At 37.4% G+C, this 20,519-nt stretch overlaps 3 protein-coding genes across 3 annotated transcripts in view; 2 read left to right on the forward strand and 1 right to left on the reverse strand.

Annotated features, from left to right (window-relative positions):
* LOC141652899 (histone-lysine N-methyltransferase EZA1) overlaps positions 1-20,519 on the forward strand; it is a 149,210-nt gene that overhangs the window by 76,473 nt on the left and 52,218 nt on the right. The gene's annotated exons all lie outside the window — the stretch shown is intronic.
* On the forward strand, positions 2,363-4,240 carry LOC141651041 (putative nucleoredoxin 1). The gene has a single exon (XM_074458769.1). It carries the CDS (start codon positions 2,363-2,365, stop codon positions 4,238-4,240), a length of 1,878 nt encoding a protein of 625 aa, XP_074314870.1.
* On the reverse strand, positions 8,180-8,683 carry LOC141651042 (putative nucleoredoxin 1-1). The gene has a single exon (XM_074458770.1). It carries the CDS (start codon positions 8,681-8,683, stop codon positions 8,180-8,182), a length of 504 nt encoding a protein of 167 aa, XP_074314871.1.

Consider the following 20,519-nt stretch of genomic DNA (forward strand, 5'->3'; position numbering starts at 1 on the left):
ACCCTAAATTAAAGGCTAAGGATCCTGATTTTGAAGTTGTGATTGTTCCCCTAGATGAGATTAAAGGTGAAAAAGGAGATGAACTGTTACGTGTGATGCCGTGGTTATTGGTGTTTCCTTTTCCGTCTGCTCATTCTAGGTCTGTGATCGATCAAATGTTTTTCGCGTGGGGTTATGGACATTGGACCTCTATAGCATTTGGTAAAGATGGACGGATTCGTTCAAGGAATCCCGTGCATCAACTTAGTCTGAAGGGAATTGATGCGTTTCCATTCGACGATCATTTATGCAAAGAGCTCTCTGTTGATTTCAGTAATTTTTATTTTCACAATTCTAAGTCTAATTATTGATGTAATTGTATATAATTATTGATGTATATAATAATTGTAATATTGATAGGAATTGCCTTCTGAATCAAAGTAGTAGTATCAGGAATGCGTATGCCAGTAATTACGGTTAGGAATCAAAGTTTAGCAGCGCGCAAGCATCTTGGGGACAGGACACCATTTGTCTGATTCTCTCCCATCATTTTTCAACACAAGCCGGCCTGTTAAACATAAAAACACGAGATTTTATCAATCTTCGAAGTAACTATGATGAAATCTATGGATGTTATCAAATTTTGGTATGCATTAGAGTTTGATCCGGTACATAAAGTGTTCAAAGTTCTGTGTGACTATATTATGTGAGTGTTTACCTTGCTCATGGACCAATGTCTCGTCTTATTCGCTTATCACCAATAGTGTTAAGGAATAGTATTCCTATTAGTATTAGTTTTCCTAAATATAGCTTTCCTAATATTGGCCCCTGGTTGTAACTATATAAACGCTTCTCATGATCAATAATATTCACAACTTATCTTTCATCATATCTTAACAAATAGTTTTTATCTTAATGGAGTGATTTATTGGGTTCATGGAAGTAGAACTCCGAATGCTAGCATACTAAAAGTTGTTGCTTTTGATTTGAATCGCGAGAAGTTCAGAGATTACAAGCTTGTTGTGACACCAATCGAAGTTTTTTTTTTTTTCTTCCTTTTCTTGACAACGATACAATCAAAGTTGTTGGGACATATATACGGATACTATTTGACATCCCTAGAACCCTAGAAGGGTGCCCAACACTATTCACTAGGAAGATGAAAAGTCATGCGATACGGCAGTTGACATTGTTTAACCATTAAAAAACAGAATATGCCTTAGATTGGGAGGTAGCTTTATTTCACAGAGCTTTATCTCGAGTTTTCTTTTTGATACTAAAAATTTTAGGTTCAAGCAGGGTAAAGCTTTATCTCGAGTTTTCTTTTTCTTCCCGTTTCTCGAGTTTTCAAAATTTTCTTTTAATATGCTCTCCTTTCTTTTACGTTTCTATGTTCCATTTACTTTCTTGAGCACTAACTATGAGGGAAAGCGGTACATTAAAGTTCCCATTTTACTACTAAGAAGAATAAAAATTTCAATAATTTACCCCCAAAAGGAATATCAGGAAACCAGGCTTTATTTTTATTAAATTATTACGAATATCTTTTAATTAAGATATAGTCTTTAATCATTATAATATTTTTTTAACTAAATTATAATCTTTTAATTAAAATAAAATAAAATTGGTATAAATCTAAAATTCGTATGAAAAATCGATAAATGAATATTATTAGCTTCGTATAAAAAAAAAACTTACCACGTAATTAATTCGTATAAAAAAAATTATGAACTGATATTATTAATTTTGTGACAAAAAAACTTTAAAATTATTTGAGAAAATTTATAAATTGAAATCATTAGTTTTGTGGTAAGGAAGTTCATTAAAATACTCATTTCATGACTTTATTCAATTTTTTTGATTAGTTTTCCATTTCAATTTTTTATCCTCATATTAAAATATGAAAAATTAAGATTATGACAATTTTAAATCTATAACTAATACAGTACATTATAAATTAAATGATCTATAAATATCGCGCATTTATACGCGAGATCCACACTAGTTTATAATAAAAAAGGATAATAAACTATGTAAAACAGCCGGTACTACAAAAATCAACACACTTTTTAAATTAAAATAGCTTTTTTAATATGTACCCTAATACACACGTTTTTTTCAAAAACGTTCATCCAACACGTAACGACGATCAATAAAATATGTTTGGACAACTCATACCTTTACTAATTAAGATAAGATGGACAACTCATATCTTAGTATGATGGACATATATAGAATTTGAGATTTTGATTGCATAACATTAATTGCAATTTTCCATTTGTAAATTGGTGACTCTTCATATAATCGGTTTCTCCCTTCAAGTTTTTAGCATTTTGTAGAGGTTTTTCATATATACAAATTAATTAAATCCATCAATTTATCAATGACAATTCCTGAAAATGGTGTTTTCAATAATATTTCGGCTCTAAATCGGATCGATATAGAGCTAGCTGCTGTTTCACAAGATGTAAAATTAGAGTTATTTCCTTCTTTACCCTCGGAATATCCTATAAGAAAACGAGTATGTCTCTCTTCCGAATGGGCTCGATCCGGAGACGACGATCTTCTTCCCCAAGACGACGAAGAATCCCGCGTTACAAGCGCCAGAGTACGATACTTGTACAGCTTGCAACAGCCTTTTGAGGATGAAATACCCGAATACTCGAATAATATCCCTGTATTTGGACCGATTGAAAAAGGCAAGTCTTTCGATGTTATATCAATGTTATCTAATAGTAGTCGAGATTTCCTTGTTCGTAATAATGGCGACCGTGTTCTAGTCGAAAGCCTTAGAGGAAAATACCTCCTTATTTGCTGTTACTTTGTGCCTATACCAACTGAGTCTTACGCAGCCGGCACGTGCTTGGATCTGATCTACACGTATTCACAATTATATCGCGAAAGATCTGATGAGTTCGAGATGATCATGGTAGCGAAGATGAGATCCGATTGGGTCCATGATGACGTGGCGTTTAACCACTTCTTCTCCGCATTCCCTTGTCTTGCTGTCCCGTTTTGGGATTCTTATTCTCGCGACTTAATTTGCAAGTCTCTCGAATTAAACGAAGAAACTACTTGGTTAGGAACGATTACTCTTATTGTGGATCCTGAACAAATTGTTTTAAAGCATTTACATCATGAGTTTTTCCGTCATTATGGATCGTGTTCATTTCCTTTTACTGATGCGAGACTCAATCAACTTGAAAGGGAAGCGTACGAAATGAGATTAAGGATAAACAACTACGAGGATCATAATAATAATAACAATACACCTTCCCTTGAGGAACTCTTTTGCCTTAATCCCTCTGATTATCTTCGAAAATGTGATGATTATGACGAATTAGTCTCCGTTTTAGATTTGAATAAGAAGCTTGTGGGATTATACATTTGTTTAGATGGGAAATTTCTGACCACACTTAATTTCTTCCATAAGAAATGTATTGCCAAAGGGCTCGAGTTTGAGATCGTGTTGGTATACCTGCCCTTTGAGGGCGATATCCATTGGTTTCAGAATCGGGTCAAGGTAGCATTAGCAAGGGATCAGATATCCTGGTGGGTATTGCCCTTCGATGACACAGTAAGTCGGAAGTTATCTCGATTTTGCCACTCCAGTTTAGGGGATAGAGTGATGATTTTAGGTCCAAATAGCTCATTCGGGGATACCATGGGAAAAGAGGTTATGTCCCATTTTGGTATCGGGGCATATCCATTTACAAGACAAAGCATTGTAGATCGAAAGTTAGCCAAATTAAGGGCATTGACATTAGAGTCGGTGTTGATGGTGTCTGACGAACATAATTATGTCGTTAACAAAGATGGAGATCGGGTTCCTATGGATAATCTACTTGGCAGGAATATCATCCTTTACATTGATTATACATATTTAACAAGCATTTGCGACGACCTATATGACGAGCTTATTGATTGGTACCCAAAATTAAAGGCCAAGGATCCCGATTTTGAAGTAGTGTTTGTGGCCTTTGATGAGAATACCACTGGAGAAATAGATGAACGGTTACGTGTGATGCCATGGTTGGCCTTTCCTTTTCCGTCTGTTCATTCTAGGCGTGTGATCGATAAATTGTTCTTGGAGTGGGAGGATAAATATCCTGCGTTTATAGCATTTGGTAAAGATGGTCGGCTTCGTTCGAGGCATGCTGAACAACATCTTAGTCTGAATGGGATTGATGCGTTTCCATTCAATGATCATTTGTGTCATGAACTCTCTGCTGGTTTCAGTCCGGTTTACACATCTTATTAGCTACTCTGTATCATTCTTTTTAGATATATTTATAACAATTAGTATGTTAGAGTATAAAACCGATCTTGGGACTTATAGCACCGTAGTTTAGCAAGTTTTTTTTTTTTTTTAGTCCGAAAATTAGATATGCAATTGTCTATCAGAGCGAGTTATTCAGTAGGAAAACTAATCCAACCAAGATGAAATGTCACAAGTGAGTTTTCATGTATCTCAATAGCTATTTTGGTGTAATGAAATGGAGTTTAACCTTCCTGATGGGTGCGGCTCAAGCCCACGCCTATGATTTAACAGAATCAGTACCGGACTTAATTTAGCGATGAAGTGAAACCAAGCATTACCAAGACCGGATTGGACTGCTTGAACCAGACTTTGTCACTACCTGGCCACTTTGTCAAATTTCGGAATTTCGGGTTCGGGTCAAACTGGTCGTCGGGTCAAAATTTTCAGGTCTTGGGCCTAAAAACGGGTCGGGTCGGGTCGGGTCAGAATTTGACAGATCTAAATTGATTTGTTTCCTTTCAATGATCATCTGTGCCAAGAGCTCTTTGCTGATTTTTGTTGGCTCTAGAATTCCTACTTGTGTAAGGTAGTCTTACACAAGTTTATTGTAAAACGGGTCTTTTAATAACACTATTTGTATCTATTAGTATGGATGGTTATGTTTAGACTTTACATTCGTTTTACAATTTCTTTGTGTAAAACTATCTTACGCAAGACTCACCGGAAACTAGAATATTTAAATCAATTTTTTACTCGAAGAAATCTGGCCAATATCTAAGTCAGGGCTGTAGAGTGAGCTAAAAAGCTATGAAGCAGAACAAGAGGTTGATGCAGAGTGCAGACGAGTTAATTGGTAATGCACAATAAGAAACAGACCATGTAAGATGCTTTGTTGGTAATAATGTTGCTAGGGATGTGACCGACCCGAGATGGGGTCATTCAAATAAGAAACAGACCATGGAAGATTGGAAGTGTATGTATGCGCTAATTGGAATGGCAAAAGTAGGGTAAAAGATAGCATTGATCGGCTTGGACAATGCATTTTCCAAAATTTACAATGATTTGGCCCACAAACATGCCCAAAACCCGTAAACCAGCCTGTCGTGGGCCAAAAAATCATGCTTACCCGGCCCGAGCCCGTGTTTGACCACCTTACTCTGTATGTAGAGGTGTTTTCGGGCCGGGTTCGAACCGGGCCAAATTGCCTAAAATAACGGGCCATGAATCTTGGCCTGTTCAGCTCGTGCTGATGGCCAGCTCTATCTGTATGAAGCTCGGGAAAAAGATAAAGTACTAAGTATGTAATGAACATTCACTTATACTAATTACATTTTTACCCTAAAAGTATTTGCCGCAAAATTAAAACAAATTTGTTATATCCTTTTTTTTTTCTTTTTTTTTTTAAAGAATTTCTTTGTTTTTAATTAAGGTGGTACTCATCATACCACCTTCCTTAAATAAAAGGCATGTAAATAAAGAAGAAGTTTTCCTTTGCAAAAAATTGTGATTAATACCCAAGTCACTGCACTACTCAGCGACTTGGGTACAAAATCGCTTGTGGATGAGCACAACATTCACTACGTGACCCCATTTTCGATAATTTATTTCAATTCCAACTTCTAGTTAATTATTTGCCTCTAAACAGCATTTAATAAAAAAAAATTCCCTTTAGTTCACTTGTTGGCTACAGGAGCTTGGGAACAATACACTTGGCATATACTTGTATATTCTTGTCTACAAAATCCAGTCTTTGTTTCTTAGAATAATCTCACTGTTTACTCTTATGGATTCTTCTTCTCCTACTTCTCTGCTCTCTAACAAAAGGTTTCCTCCTAGCCTTTACCCAAGCAGTACTCCTTCCGTCTCAATCATTTGCTTACATAATTTTGTCAATTTTTTTTTGTAACATGTGAATTAATGTATGTGATGACAGGAAGGTGAATGAGAAGCGAGCAGTAAGAGTGAAGGTAGTAGAGAAAAAGAATGGCGGCCCGCCTCCTGATACTTGGTCTTGGAGAAAATATGGCCAAAAACCCATCCGTGGATCTCCTTATCCAAGGCTAGTTACTTTACATTCCTTTCATCCGAACCTTGAGAGTTGCATTGTTTTTTTTAATGACGATACAACCTTCAGTCGCTACCTTTTAGTGGCGGAGTCAGGATTTGAATTTAGGGGGCGAAAAAAATTTAGAGGGGACGAATTACTAATTTCATAAAATACACTCAAGTTTTTTTCGAAAATTTAATTAAAAACTTCGAAAATTTCATTCCCCAAGGGGCGACCCGCCCCTGCTAGCTCCCTAGCTCCACCACTGCTACCTTTGGTGCACATTGTTGCCCTGTTTGGTAAACAACGGATTAATTTCAGTATAAGCAGATTGCAAAAACAGATTATAAATGACAGATTTTATCAGAAGGTTTGACTAGCATATTATAATTAGCAGAATTAATTTGAATGTTTGGTAATTGGCAGATTACGATTAATAGTTTGTTAGTTTTCTTTGTAAAATGGAGAAAAATTTCCTATTTTACAATATGCTAACCAATATGCGGGGTAAGCAACATATTGTAAAACAACATATTGACTCCAAATATGAACACTAAAATTAGCATATTAATTGGCCAATATGTTGTTTACCAAACAGCGTCGTTATGTTTGTAAACAGGTCCATGACCCCCGCTGCCGAATGTAAAATGGAAAGTTATAAATTTCTCGCTTTTTTTGAGTTTCCCTTATACCATTACCACTTCTCCCCTGTTGAAATGTTTCGCCCCGCCGAGTTAGAATCCTAGCTCCGCCACTGAATATCAGTTCATCTTGATGTTTCACTACAAGAAAAACTAAAACAGGCGACCGAAATTTGGCGACTGATATATTCAGTCGCCAAATTGGCGACTGATTTTCAAATTGGCGACTGAAATCAGTCGCCAATTTGGCGACTGTCTTTTTTAAAAAGGGAATCAAACTTGGCGACCGAGATTTTTAATTTGGCGACTGATTTATGTGTAGTCGCCAATTTGGCGACTGAAATTCAGTCGCCAAAATGAATTTCAGTCGCCAATTTTCTTAGTAGAAACCAGGCTGTCATTTTTTAAAAAAGGAATCAATTTATTTAGCAAGATCAGATTCTATCATCTAATGAAAATAAGAAGAATATTAAAATGCAGGAGTTACTACAGGTGCAGCACAGTGAAGGGATGCTCAGCTAAGAAACAAGTAGAAAGGTGCAAAGAAGATGCTTCAGTATTAATCATCACATACACCGCAGCTCATAACCATCATGGGTCTGAGTCGACAACCCGAAACAAGAAGCAGAATCATCCACCTAAAAAGAAGGCTCCTCAAATTCAGCAGGCGCAGGCAGGAAGCAAGGGGCAGCATTCGCAGCAGAGTCATTTGCAGTACATGCAGTCGAATGAAGCCGATGAAACTTATATGGTCAGTTTCGACAGTTTTAACCCTGGTACTAGTAGTAACTCAGCTGACAACTCGGCTAGAGGTAATAAACAGCACAAGAGCTCAGGAATGTCGAGAATAACTGAAGACAGCTGCGAGTTGTTTGATGATGAACTGATGAGTTTCATGACTTGGTCTTCTCCGCTTCCACCTGTTTCGCTGCCTTGATTATAATAGTAGTCCAGTAGTAATAAAATAAAAATAGTACTTAGTATAAAATGCAGAAAACGGAGGTGACGGTGACAGACTGTGTGATGCTATGTTGGTATCAGTGTCCTGTCCCCAAAGATGCGCGATGCCAAACTTTGATTCCTGCTTCTGACGGTATCTAATCCTACCTACTAGTTTTTGTAATATGTATATTATACTCGGTTTTGGTAATGCTCGGTTTCTGTTCACTATATTAAGTCCGGTACTGATTCTGTTAAATATTTCATTACACCACAATATTTCAATTGCATCAATAATTAATACTCTAGTTGCTAATAAGATGTATAGAGCGGACTGAAATCAGCAGAAAGTTCTTCGCACAGATGATCGTTGAATGGAAACGCATTAATCCCGTTCGGACTAAGATGATGCTCAGCATGCCTTGAACGAAGCCGACTATCTTTACCAAATGCTATCAAGGCAGGATATCCATCCTCCCACTCCAAGAACAATTGGTCGATCACACGCTTAGAATGAACAGACGGAAAAGGAAATGCCAACCATGGCATCACACGCAACCATTCATCTACTTCTCCAGTAGTATTCTCATCAAAGGCCACAAACACAACTTCAAAATCGGGATCCTTTGCCTTTAATTTTGGGTACCAATCAATAAGGTTGTTATATAGGCCAAAGCAAATGCTTGTTAAATATGTATATTCAAGGTAGAGGATGATATTCCTGCCAAGAAGACTATCCATAGGAACCCGATCTCCATCTTTGTTAACGACATAATTATGTTCGTCAGACACCATCAACACCGACTCTAATGTCATTGCCCTTATATGGCTGACTTCCGATCTATAATGCTCCGATACCAAATGACATAACCTCTCTTCCCATGGAATCCCCGAATGAGCTATTCGGACCTACAATCATCACTCTATCCCCATAATGGTGGTGGCAAAATTGCCACATCCTCCGACTTACTATGTCACTAAAGGGCAATACCCACCAGGATATCTTGTGCTCGGCTAATGCTACCTTGACGCGATTTTGCATCCAGTGGATATCGCTCTTAAAGGGAAGGTATACCAACACGATCTCAAACTCGAGCCCTTTAGCAATACATTATTTCTTATGGAAGAAATTAAGTGTGGTAAGAAAATCCCCATCATAACACATGTATAATCCCACAAGCTTCTTGTTCAAATCTGAAACCGACACTAATTCGTCATTATCATCACATTTTTTGAGATAATCAGAGGGATTAAGGCGGAAGAGTTCCTCAAGGGACGGTTGATTTGATAAACTCATTTCGTAAGACTCCATTGAAAGTTGCTTAAGTCTTTCATCAGTAAAAGGAAATGAAGATCCTCCATAATCACAGAAAAACTCATGATGTAAATGCTTTAAAACAGTTTGTTCAGGATCGACAATAAGAGTAATCGTTCCTAAATCCTAACCAAGTAGTTCGTTCGTTTAATTCAAGAGACTTGCAAATCAAGTCGCGAGAATAAGAATCCCAAAACGGGACACCAAGACACGGGAATGCGGAGAAGAAGTGGTCAAACGCCACGTCATCATGGACCCAATCGGATCTCATCTTCGCTACCATGACCATCTCAAACTCATCAGATCTTTCGCGAGATAATTGTGAATACGTGTAGATCAGATCGAAGCACGTGCTAGCTGCGTAAGACTCAGTTGGTATAGGCACAAAGTAACAGCAAATAAGGAGGTATTTTTCCCTAAGACTTTCGACTAGAATACGGTCGCCGTTATTACGAACAAGATAATCTCGACTATTGTTGGATAACATTGATATAACATCGAAAGACTTGCCTTTTTCAATTGGGTCAAATACAGGGATATCATCCGAGTATACGGGTATCTCATCTTCATCAAAAGGCTGCTTCGGGAAGTTCAATTGTTGATATCTGGCGGTTGTAAAGCGGAATTGTTCGTCTTCGGGAAGATCGTCGTCGTCTTCAGGTCGAGCCCATTCGGTAAGGTAGCATAGTCGTTTTCGTATAGGATAATCTGGGGGAAAAGAAGGAAAAAACGCCAATTTTACGTCTTGCGAAACAGCGGCTAGCTCTATATCAATCCGATTTCGAGCTAAAATATCATCAAAAACACCATCTTCTGGAATCGTCATCGTAAATTGATAGATTTGTATATATGAAAATAAAACCCCTAAAAAACGCTAAAAACTTGAAGGAGGCACCCGAATATATGAAGAATCGCTAAATTAGAAATTGAAGATGGTATTCTGTCAACATCGAACGTTTAAGATTTATTCGTAGAAATAAAAGGTTTATAGAGTGAAGAATTTATACTGTGTTGAATCCATTAATGGTATGAAATCAAAATCTCAAATTCTATAAATGTCAGATCGTACTAAGATATGAGTTGTCCATCTTATCTTACAAGGTATGAAACTATGAACGGCTTTTGTAACGTATGTATTAACTATTAAGGGTATATGGCAAGAAGCACTATCTCCGTCACGGTCATTGTTTTGCCTATTTTATTTCAGGTGTCTCAGACAATTATTTGCCAAACTATTCTAGAAATGCAGTTGATGGAGCAATTAGATGTCCCGCACTCAATTTGATCCACGTGTTAATAAATAATTGGTTATCTCCTCTTTCTTTAATCTTTGTGCCAAAACCAAAAGGGGGCTGATTTATATCGACGACGTTTTAAAAAAAAAAAACGGTAACTGCCCTTTCACTCATCCAACACTTTCTCTCTCTAAAAAATTTCCTCTCAACTTCAACTAAATTAAAAAAAACAACAATTAACAACACGACGGATCTCGAATCACCGGTACTTAAACAACTTAATCGCTTCATTATTTGGTTAATTATTTTTTGTTTGTGCACCGTTAAATCTATTCGATAATTGATTTACGTCACGTATTGACTTAGTAATAACAAACATTGCAATTTTTCTTCCTAAATCTGAAATTTGTACTCCCAAGGTTGAACCATGGACCAAACTTTGAGATCTAACGTTCAACCATGGACCAAACATTGGAAACCAACGTTTGGCGTGGTCCAAACGTTGGAATCCCACGTTTCGCCACGGAGTTTTTTTTTTTTTTTTTAAAATAAAAAGTAAAAAAAAAAAAAAAAAAAAAAAAAACTGTGGCCAAACGTGGGATTCCAACGTTTGGACCACGGTCAATGTTGGTTTCCCACGTTTGAACCACGGCCAACGTTGGTTTTCCACGTTTGGAGCATGGCAAACGTTGGTTTTCAACGTTTGGTCCATGGTCGATTGTTGAATCTCAACATTTAGTTCATCAGCTAGTTCATTTTAAAAAAAAAACGTGTTTAATAAGTTTATTTGCCGATTTTTAAAATTTATTTAAGTTTTCTAGTCGATGTGCGTTAATTTCTAACATCTTTTAATTGGTTTAATGCAATGAGAGATCGAAATGTAGTTGATTTTTAGTAGAATTTGAGAGAAAATTGTTTAGAGAGAGAAAATTGTGTAATTATACAAAGGGCATTATCGTCTTTTGGAATGAAAACGTCGACGATATTTACTAAAACGTCGACGATATTTACAAATCGGGAACCAAAAGCAAACAAATGAATGAGAGCGTATCAGATATTGATGGACAAAGAAATGTTTACCCTTTTATTGTAATGTAACTATGTACGCGCTTCGTGAGACCAAAAATAAAAAGAGTCTCTAATTAATGAAACAATATTGTAAATTTTTCTCTAATTAATTTCTTATCGTGGGTCCTTAGCACATACGTTACAAAAATAATATAAATTATATTTATTTATTTATTTATTTATTTATTTAACTACGTGAATAATTTGATTAGTTATCCGTTAAATAGTACGGAGTATTTTTCTTTAACAGTTGATATTTCACACTTTATTTGATCCAATGCCAACAAAATTGATCTCGCCTCAATTGATCTACCACGTCCCTTTGTCCGAATGAATCTCCGACATTGCAAGTAAGAGCTTCCTTTCTACATACTACGAGTCATAAAATTTGCTAAAATAGCCTTTATTATTTACTAGTTTTAAGAATTTGCACGGGTCTACTCATTTAGCAACTGTTATTATTAGGATTGACAAAATAGATAAATATCAAAGTTTAAATATATAAATAACCAAATGGTGTTAGTCCAGTGGTAGCTGGGTTAAACCTTGAAACTTGCAGAAATGCAGGAGTTGAGAGGTCCCAGGTTCAACTACCAGCTGGGCGATGATCACTTGACCACTGCAGCCCCCGAAGGGGGTGGCTTACATTGTCCATGTGGTGGTGCGGGAATGCATGGGCCCGGGGGACTCAACCCCCTCATCATCAAAAAAAAAAAAAGTTTAAATATACATATAGTCTAAAGATACAATTTATATCGTCTAAAGATACAGTTTATATGTACATACATTAATTACTATAAAGACACAATTTATATCGTGAACCTAATAAGTAATAACATTATAAATTTTGAAAATTTTCGATATAAATATATATTAGGTGTTTTATTAGATATGCACTTAGTAATTATATCGTCTAAAGATACAGTTTATATGTACATACATTAATTACTATAAAGACACAATTTATATCGTGAACCTAATAAGTAATAACATTATAAATTTTGAAAATTTTCGATATAAATATATATTAGGTGTTTTATTAGATATGCACTTAGTAATTTACGAAAAAAAAAAATATATTTAAAATACTAACGTTCAAAATTCAACTGCTATATATCGTGAAATTTCATTAAATTTCTACACTTAAAGTTGTCACTTCCAAAGTTCAAATCTATCCACAGTTTAATTTGCTCTTCGTATGGCAATATTTGTTGTCAGTTATCAAAAGTAATTCATTATGATAGAGTAGATGAAACAATATTTGTTCTAAAACAACTTATAAAATAAATGGTTACAAAAACAAATATATTATGTGATAACAAATGTATATTATATGGTTTTGTATAATTCCTATAAATAATTTCTATAAATTTAGGGATCATAAGATGAATGTAACAATTAAATGATATTCCCTCCATTCAACTCTACCTTGCAAGTATTCTTTTTTCGTTCATTCAACTCCACTTTACATGTTTCCTTATTTGGCTAAGAAAATAACAATTTTATCCTTACTAAAAATCTATATTTACAAAAAATGTCATCCATACCCCACACTAATCCACCATAAAACCTCACCTTTATATTTTTTAAATATTTTAACATCTCTATTCTCTTTCCATATGTACTTTTAATAAAAAATTTAATTCATTTCTTAATACCCGTGCAAAAAGCAAACTTGCAAAGTGGATTTAAATGGAGGAAGTAGAAAGTAATTAAATAAGGTTAAAGAACATCGTAGGTCCCACACAAAAAAATCAATTCTAAAAAAAACCAACCAGCGAGAGCAACCTAAATAACTCGGCTTTTATACTACTCCCTCCCAGTCACTATAAGGTTCCCTCTTTCCCGAAACGGATTATTCAACTAATGTTCCCCTTTCTATTTTTAGAAACTTTTACTCTTATTTTATTCATTTCTCTCAACTATCACCAAACCCTACACAACTCTTTTACTTCTATTTTATTACTTTCTTTCATATTTTGGCCCCACAATTCTTTATTTAACTACTAATAATTCATATCATCCCTTCTCCTATCACCAACCCCACACAACTCTTTTACTCCTATTTTAATACTTTCCCTAAAGTATTGTGCCAAAATCAAATGGGAAGATTATGATGAATGGGAGGGGTATTTAGATTTGTTTGGAAATTCAAAATATGGGAGAGCAAATTGAAAAAACTTAAACAATTTACTATTATACCTCGGGTGGCGCTCAATTTGAGTACTACCGGCGGCACCATCTTGTTTTATAAATTACTACCTTCAACATACCAGTTTTCTAAAGTAACTTTCTTTTATAATTTTTTTTAAATTACTCTCATAAATTTTGTTCAAGACCGTCTTTCTGAAGTTTTTGTGATCACTTTTAGGCGATATTTTCGGTCAAAACTCAAATTTTCAATCTCCGGCCCAACACTATTTAAGATTCCCGTTCAGAAGGGTTTGGACCGAAAAGACTGAATTATTGTTATTTGAGTTTTATAAAAAAAAATTATATTTTATTCCGATTCGGTTTAGTGGGCCGAAATTTAAAAAAGTGGACATGTAGTGTGTGGACATGGGCCACAAGCCGGCCTGCGGGCGCGATGCCGCCTGCCGGTCCGTAGTCACGGGCCACCTGCACGCCAAGCCAATCTGTGGACATGCAGCGGTCTTTTAAAAGCCACGCTCGGCGGCGTAAAAATGCTTTCGACCGGATCGTTTTAGATCGGTCGGTTTCGTCTCGGCAAGGGTCTCGAAATGATGCAAGAGATGTTCGGAGTCGCCACCAAGCATTTGTGGGATGCTTGGAACCCGTTCGAATCCACTTTATACCTCGGTCAAACGAAGCACAAAGCAGTGTTTGACATAGGTACTAAAGATAAGGAATCGTCCCTCTTTAGCATCATATCTCAAGAATGACTCTCGTACGCCCTATATAAGGTCGTCCACTATCCAAAGTTTCTGAGTAAGCGGTGAAGGTACGTATTGGGAAGCCCTTTAATCAGACACCCAATCCCGCCCGCGGTAGCGACCTCTACTGATCGATCTTGGTTGGTTTAATGCAAAAATTGATAAAAAGGTTTAAATGCATGAATGCGCATCCAATAGTTTGAACCTAACATGTGAGCTTTCTATGTCGGTTTGTTTAATCCAAGTATCAAGTATAAGATGTCGAGTTGGATTTAACGTTGATTTGCATGCAAGACGGAAATTAAACATCCATTTACCGAGTTAGATTTATGGTGCATAACGTGATCCATTTGTCTTGGTAAGGCGTTTTGAAAATATGATGTTTAAATGAGCAGATTCGTCATCTGATCCGTCCTGTATTCGGGTTAACCGAAGTAGGGATCATCCTAGACGAATGCTGGAAGGGGAACAGACCATGCATCAGGCAGCCACAAGCTAGAGGCGCGAGCCTATTGGCAATGCTAATGGGCCTGCCCTGGTCTGCATCAGACCACCATAAGAGGCGCGAGCATGTTGGCGATGCAAAGGGGCTTCCCCTGGTATGAAAATAGAGAAAAGAGTGGCCTATTTAGGCGCGGGTCAACAGGCGATGGAAAACGTCTTCTGACCATTGAAAGGGTTTGTAAAATGTATTGAAAAATGGGTGTTAAAACCCGCCTTGATTTGAAAAGGACGTTTAGACCGCTTTTGTGTTTATTTGAAGAACGAGACTTGAATAATCGTCATTGTTTTGACAATATTCGATGTCGGGTTCGATTTTGCAAGTTTGACATGAGTAGTTTTGAAAATGGTTATGAACTAATTGTTTTAAGTTCATTTGTATATAATTAGTCGACATTCATCATCGTACTCGGGTTAAAATCCGACATGGTATGTGGAACCAATGATGACTTTGTGTTGGTGACTCATACATTTGTTTTGAAAATGTAAAGAAATGATGAAAGGCTTTAAAATACCCTTTAAAATGTAAAGAAATGAAATAAAAGGTTTTAAAATACCTTTTAAATGTAATTAACCAAATATTATCACCGAAACACGGATTAAACCGTCATGGTATTAGGAACCAAGGGTGAAAAATGCTTTATGGTTAAAAACTTGTCATAAGAAAACGAAAGGTTTGAAAATACCTGAAATTGTAAAAACCGATTACAAATATGAAATAAAAATGGAGGAGATGAAGAGACCAAACACGGTTTGGATTTAGGTTGGGCAGGCTGCTTTAGGCGCGAGCCTATGTGCTACGTAAGTAGCCTCTGCCTCAACCAAAAATCCGGTTTTGGCTCATTCTTCCCATATTTTGGACCATGTTATGCATGATTTAGCATGTTATAGTCATGAAACAAATAAAAACATGATAAAAGAAGATTTTTACACCCTCATACTTACATGCTAGGCTTGTGGCGAGAAAACGACGTAAGTGTATCAACTTGTTTGGTCGGAAAACTCGGTTTAAAACTGTTTGGTAAGTAGAAAGAGTGTTTTGTTAAGTTTAGTGATGGTGTAGTGGTAGAGATGGTCGGTCAAGTGATTTAATGCACGATGACGGTACCAAACAATGTGTAAGGCTTGTGTTTACGATGGGTAGGTCGTAAACACGTGTCGGATTGTGACTTGAAAAGTCGAGTCTAGAATTTTAAGGGTGAAAAGAGGGGGCGGACACTCGCATAACTCTCAAATGGTGGCATTTGAGGGGTATATATAGGAAAATGAGCGGTTGTGTGAGTTTTGAGCGACGTGGCCGCATGGGTTGCTCAAAGAGGCGCGAGCCAGGTAGCATGTCTTCGAGGTGTCTTGTCGCTATCACACAAGTGTAATCATGATTTGTTCTATCCTAGGATTTGGATGAACATGTTTGGTACTTGACTATGTAAGATTCCGGGAAACCTTAACATAGAAGCATTTGAATGGTTTGTTTTTTGTATTTGACTCGGTTTTACTCGTTGTTGGAGTCGGGATTTGAATTTTGAGTCGGTTTTTGGTCCGGTGTCGGTTTTGACTCTAGTTAGTGTCATTGCGACCCCCTCGTCATGCATTAAATACTCCAGGTACTTTTGAAAAGTTTTGAAATGTTTTATTTTCGAAATCGTTTTAAGTTTTCCGACGTAAAGTTGTACACAAACTGTCGATCAAACGCCGCGATTCCTAAGCATGTTGTAGTCCGATAATCATCGGGTGTTTGTTGGAGACTCGACAGATAATGGGTATCTACATAGTGACAAATTCTGGTTCAACTGATCTGGTCCAGTCTTGGTAATGCTCGGTTTTTCTTCACTATATTAAGTCGGTTACTGATTCTGTTAAATAACAACGTAGACCTTGGGCTAGAGCCGCACCCACCAGGAAGGTTAAACTCCATTTCATTACACCAAAATAGCTTAGCTTCTATCCTTCGCGCATAGCTCTTGAGATACATGAAAACTCACTTGTGCTATGTAATACCCCGTATTTTTATATTAATTATTATGTATTTTATATTACTAATTATGTCGGGATAATAGTTGAGTCGAGTTAATTGTTTAGTCGTATTCGATATCGTAGGATCGAGTTATTCGTAAACTTGTTAAGACGGGTTAACTGAACAAATCACGACAGCTAATTCTTTGTCTACACTTACCCATTTACCCGTTGACCCAGGCCCGTTTACCCATGACCCAATTAACCATTTAACCTAAGTTTAACCTAATTCTACCCTAACACAAAACGCCCTACTCCCTCAACCCGCCACCCTCATTTCAGCAACACCAATCCCCATCTTCACTCAATTCGAGAGAGAGTGAGAGGGCGTGGGCATTAGCGGCACATCAGGGATGAGCTAGGGACTGTTGTCGACGACCGTGGGTGGCCGTGGTGGCTGTTATGGTGGCGGAAAGGTAAGCATTCAACACATCTCCTCTGTTTTAGCTTTTATGTCGGGTTTTTGGTTGTTGTTTCGTGGCTTAGGGAGTTGTGGCTGGCGGTTGTTAGCAGGGCAAGTGAGTAGAGTGGTAAGGGACGAGTGTAGTGGTGGTGAGTAGGGTGGTTTTAGGTGGTGATAGTAACAGTGAAAGGCGGCAGCGATGGGGGGGGGGGGGTAGCAAACGGGTTTAGATGCAGTTTTAGGCGGGTTTAAATGGTTGGGTTTGGGGTGGCGCCACCGTGGACTCGGGGGAGGTCGAAATGGCGGCGCCACCGTGTCTTGGTGCATGGTCTGATGGTGAGCAAAGCAGTGGTGGTTTGGCAGGGGTTAAGTGATAGTTGCGGTGGCTGTGGGTTGAGAACGAGAGGTGTTTGGTGAGGCGTGGTGGTGAACCAGGCCAATTGGCGGCACTGGTTTGACTCGCCGGCGGGAGTCGACCCCAGTGGGGGTGGTTGTTGGTGGTGGGGTCGAAGTGGGGGACAGGGCTGGTGGTTGTCACGGTGGTTAGGTGGCGCGTGGGGGCGTGGGGATGCGAGTGAAGGGACGGTGGTTGTGGACGAGTTGTGATTGTTTTGAAACGGGTTTTGTCATAAGTTTAATCGTTATATTTTGTTATTTGGTCGTATGCTTTGTTAATTAATTTAACTTCCGAGTTATTTAAATTATTAGAGACGGGATGTTTGAGTTGTTTAAAGTTTGATTCGGGTATTTCTTAATCGTATAATTCGTTTAATCTTTTATTTATCATATTAGTTATTTAATTTATTCCCGAGTCATTCAACTACTTTATTTAATTTAATCCCCGAGTCGTTTAAATAACTAGAGATGGATTTTGAGTCGGGACTGGTTAAAGTGGAAAGTTACTATATCGGGAAAGTTTCTATTTTAGGAAGTTCTATTTTTAGTTGCTTCTTCTTTGGGAGATTTCTATGTTTAGTAATTAGTAATTATAAATATTATAATTGTTTTAGGTGACGGATTCGTGAAGGATCGATAATCAAATTCATTGCCTTATTTTCCGGACTGCTTAAACTGCTTAATTGGAATTGCTGGCACTTTGAGGTAGGGAAATACACTTGACTTCAGCGTGGTTGTTAAATTGTGTTGACTTGTTGTGTTTCATATGACCAAGCTGTGAACGTTGACGTGTTTCGTGGTTGTTGATTCATATTATGTTTCATATACTGGAATGTGCTTGACTGAATTGATCGTATGGAGTATGTTATCACAACATCGGGTAACCGGCATGATTTTATGATTTATCAGTTCAGTGATTTATATATATTGTGTTGCATTAATTTCTTTTGAGCATTCATATGCATTGGAGATGGATGATGTGGTGGTGATGTGGTGTGGTGATGATGATGTTGTGATAAGGCCCGGGCGGGTTCGCAGACTTGCCCTGGTGTCCTCACGGAAGTGGCGGATCGACTACGGTCGATATAAAGTCTACCGGGGATCGGTATGGCTGGGCGTTCCGGGTTATGAGATATGAGTTGAGATGGAGGTGGAGGAGACGGAGGAGCATGCATATCATATTTTGTTGTTTCATTGTTTTCCCTACTCAACCTCGTGGTTGACCCTGTGTATTCGTGAACACCTGTGATGAACCATAATGGGGAGCAGATTTGACAGGTACTAAAGATTAGCTGACTTGGGAGCTATGGGATGCGTGAGGACTTGGCCAATCTACCTAGAAGTCTAGACCACATAGAAGATTTTATCACTTAATTTATTTTCCGCTGCGAGTTGTATTTATCTTATATTAAGTTTAGTTGGATAATTTGAAATAAACATGTAATCGTTAAGTTTTAATTTAAAGTACTTGGTATTGTTGTACTTTGTTATTCACTACCTCGGGGAACCGAGATGGTAACAGTCCAGTTTATTAGGGAATGTCTTGCTAAAGGCTCCTTCATAAACCGGGGTGTTACAAAGTGGTATCAGAGCGAACGATCCTCAGGCCTAAACCAATGAACCCAACGAACATAGGAAGAGTCTAAATAAAACGAACCCCGGGATAGAACTGTTAGGAGCACACTAAGGTAAGGTATGAGTTAGGGGCCCCCTCACACCGAACCAGCGGCCCTCTCAGTTTGACCCGGAAACCCGGAGTGTATATGAGAGAAAGGGTAGCAAAGTTGCTTGAGGTTGAGCAGGAAATTCCTATATCGTTGCCTAAGTGTTAACTGATTGATACATTGGTTATTGCATAATCGAGTGATGTATACCTTGCGACCCATATATTCTAACCATTCTGCAAGGACAACGCTACGGTAAGTATTTTGTATGAATGATGACGTTAGCATATGATGTTGTAGAAATGAGAAATAATTTTTTCGAGTTCAGGTTAATAATCAATGAAGTGTTGTGGTAGCCGTGAGTATGAAAGTAATTGCGAGTCGATGATAGTTACCTAGTTGGATGTTGAATGATGTGTTGATTGTACTATTATGCCTAGTAATATGCGGTTATGTGATCCCGAAGCCATGCTAGTATAGTATTGTGATAGTAATTAGAAACACTGTTGAATTGCATGTTTTTAGTCATAGCAATCGTGATTTAGATGTAAGGAGTAGATCGAGATGCGAAGGGATTCTACGGGATAGATGTTTACAAAAGTACAGTGTGAGATTTAAGTTAGGATGAGTTAGTATCGATAGTATGGTTGTAAGAGTTTGAAACATAGAAAATGAACGACTCAGTGCTGAAACGCGTTTTGTTTGATTTTACTCTTTAATTGACCTTACTGCCATTTCTTTTCTGTTTATTGCCTAGGGATGAAAATTTTATGAGAGATAGCCTCGTGAGTTAGTGTTCATTTGGCGTTGGTTTCATGCTTATATGATATACGGATTAGGAGTAATAAATATTTTAGTGGGCTGTGGTCAGGAAGTTCCTGTGCAGTGATGTTTTGACCAACGATTTTGTAAAAATCCTCATTTAAATTGTATTAATAATTTTTGCATAATTCCAACTCCATCGATCAGAAGATTCGCATATGTTTTCAAATTAACAAACCACGAAAATTCTTGATGTCTCTATATTAAACGGTAGGTTTTGCAAACTGACCCAAGTCTTGGACCAATTGCTGTCACATGTTTGTTTGGACCAACTGAGTTGTAAAATTCTTTAAAAATGAAATTTTTGTGCCTTGGACCTAATTCTTTTCCCCTGTGTTTTT

Source organism: Silene latifolia, chromosome 4 (assembly GCF_048544455.1).
Source record: "Silene latifolia isolate original U9 population chromosome 4, ASM4854445v1, whole genome shotgun sequence".
NCBI lineage: Eukaryota > Viridiplantae > Streptophyta > Magnoliopsida > Caryophyllales > Caryophyllaceae > Silene > Silene latifolia.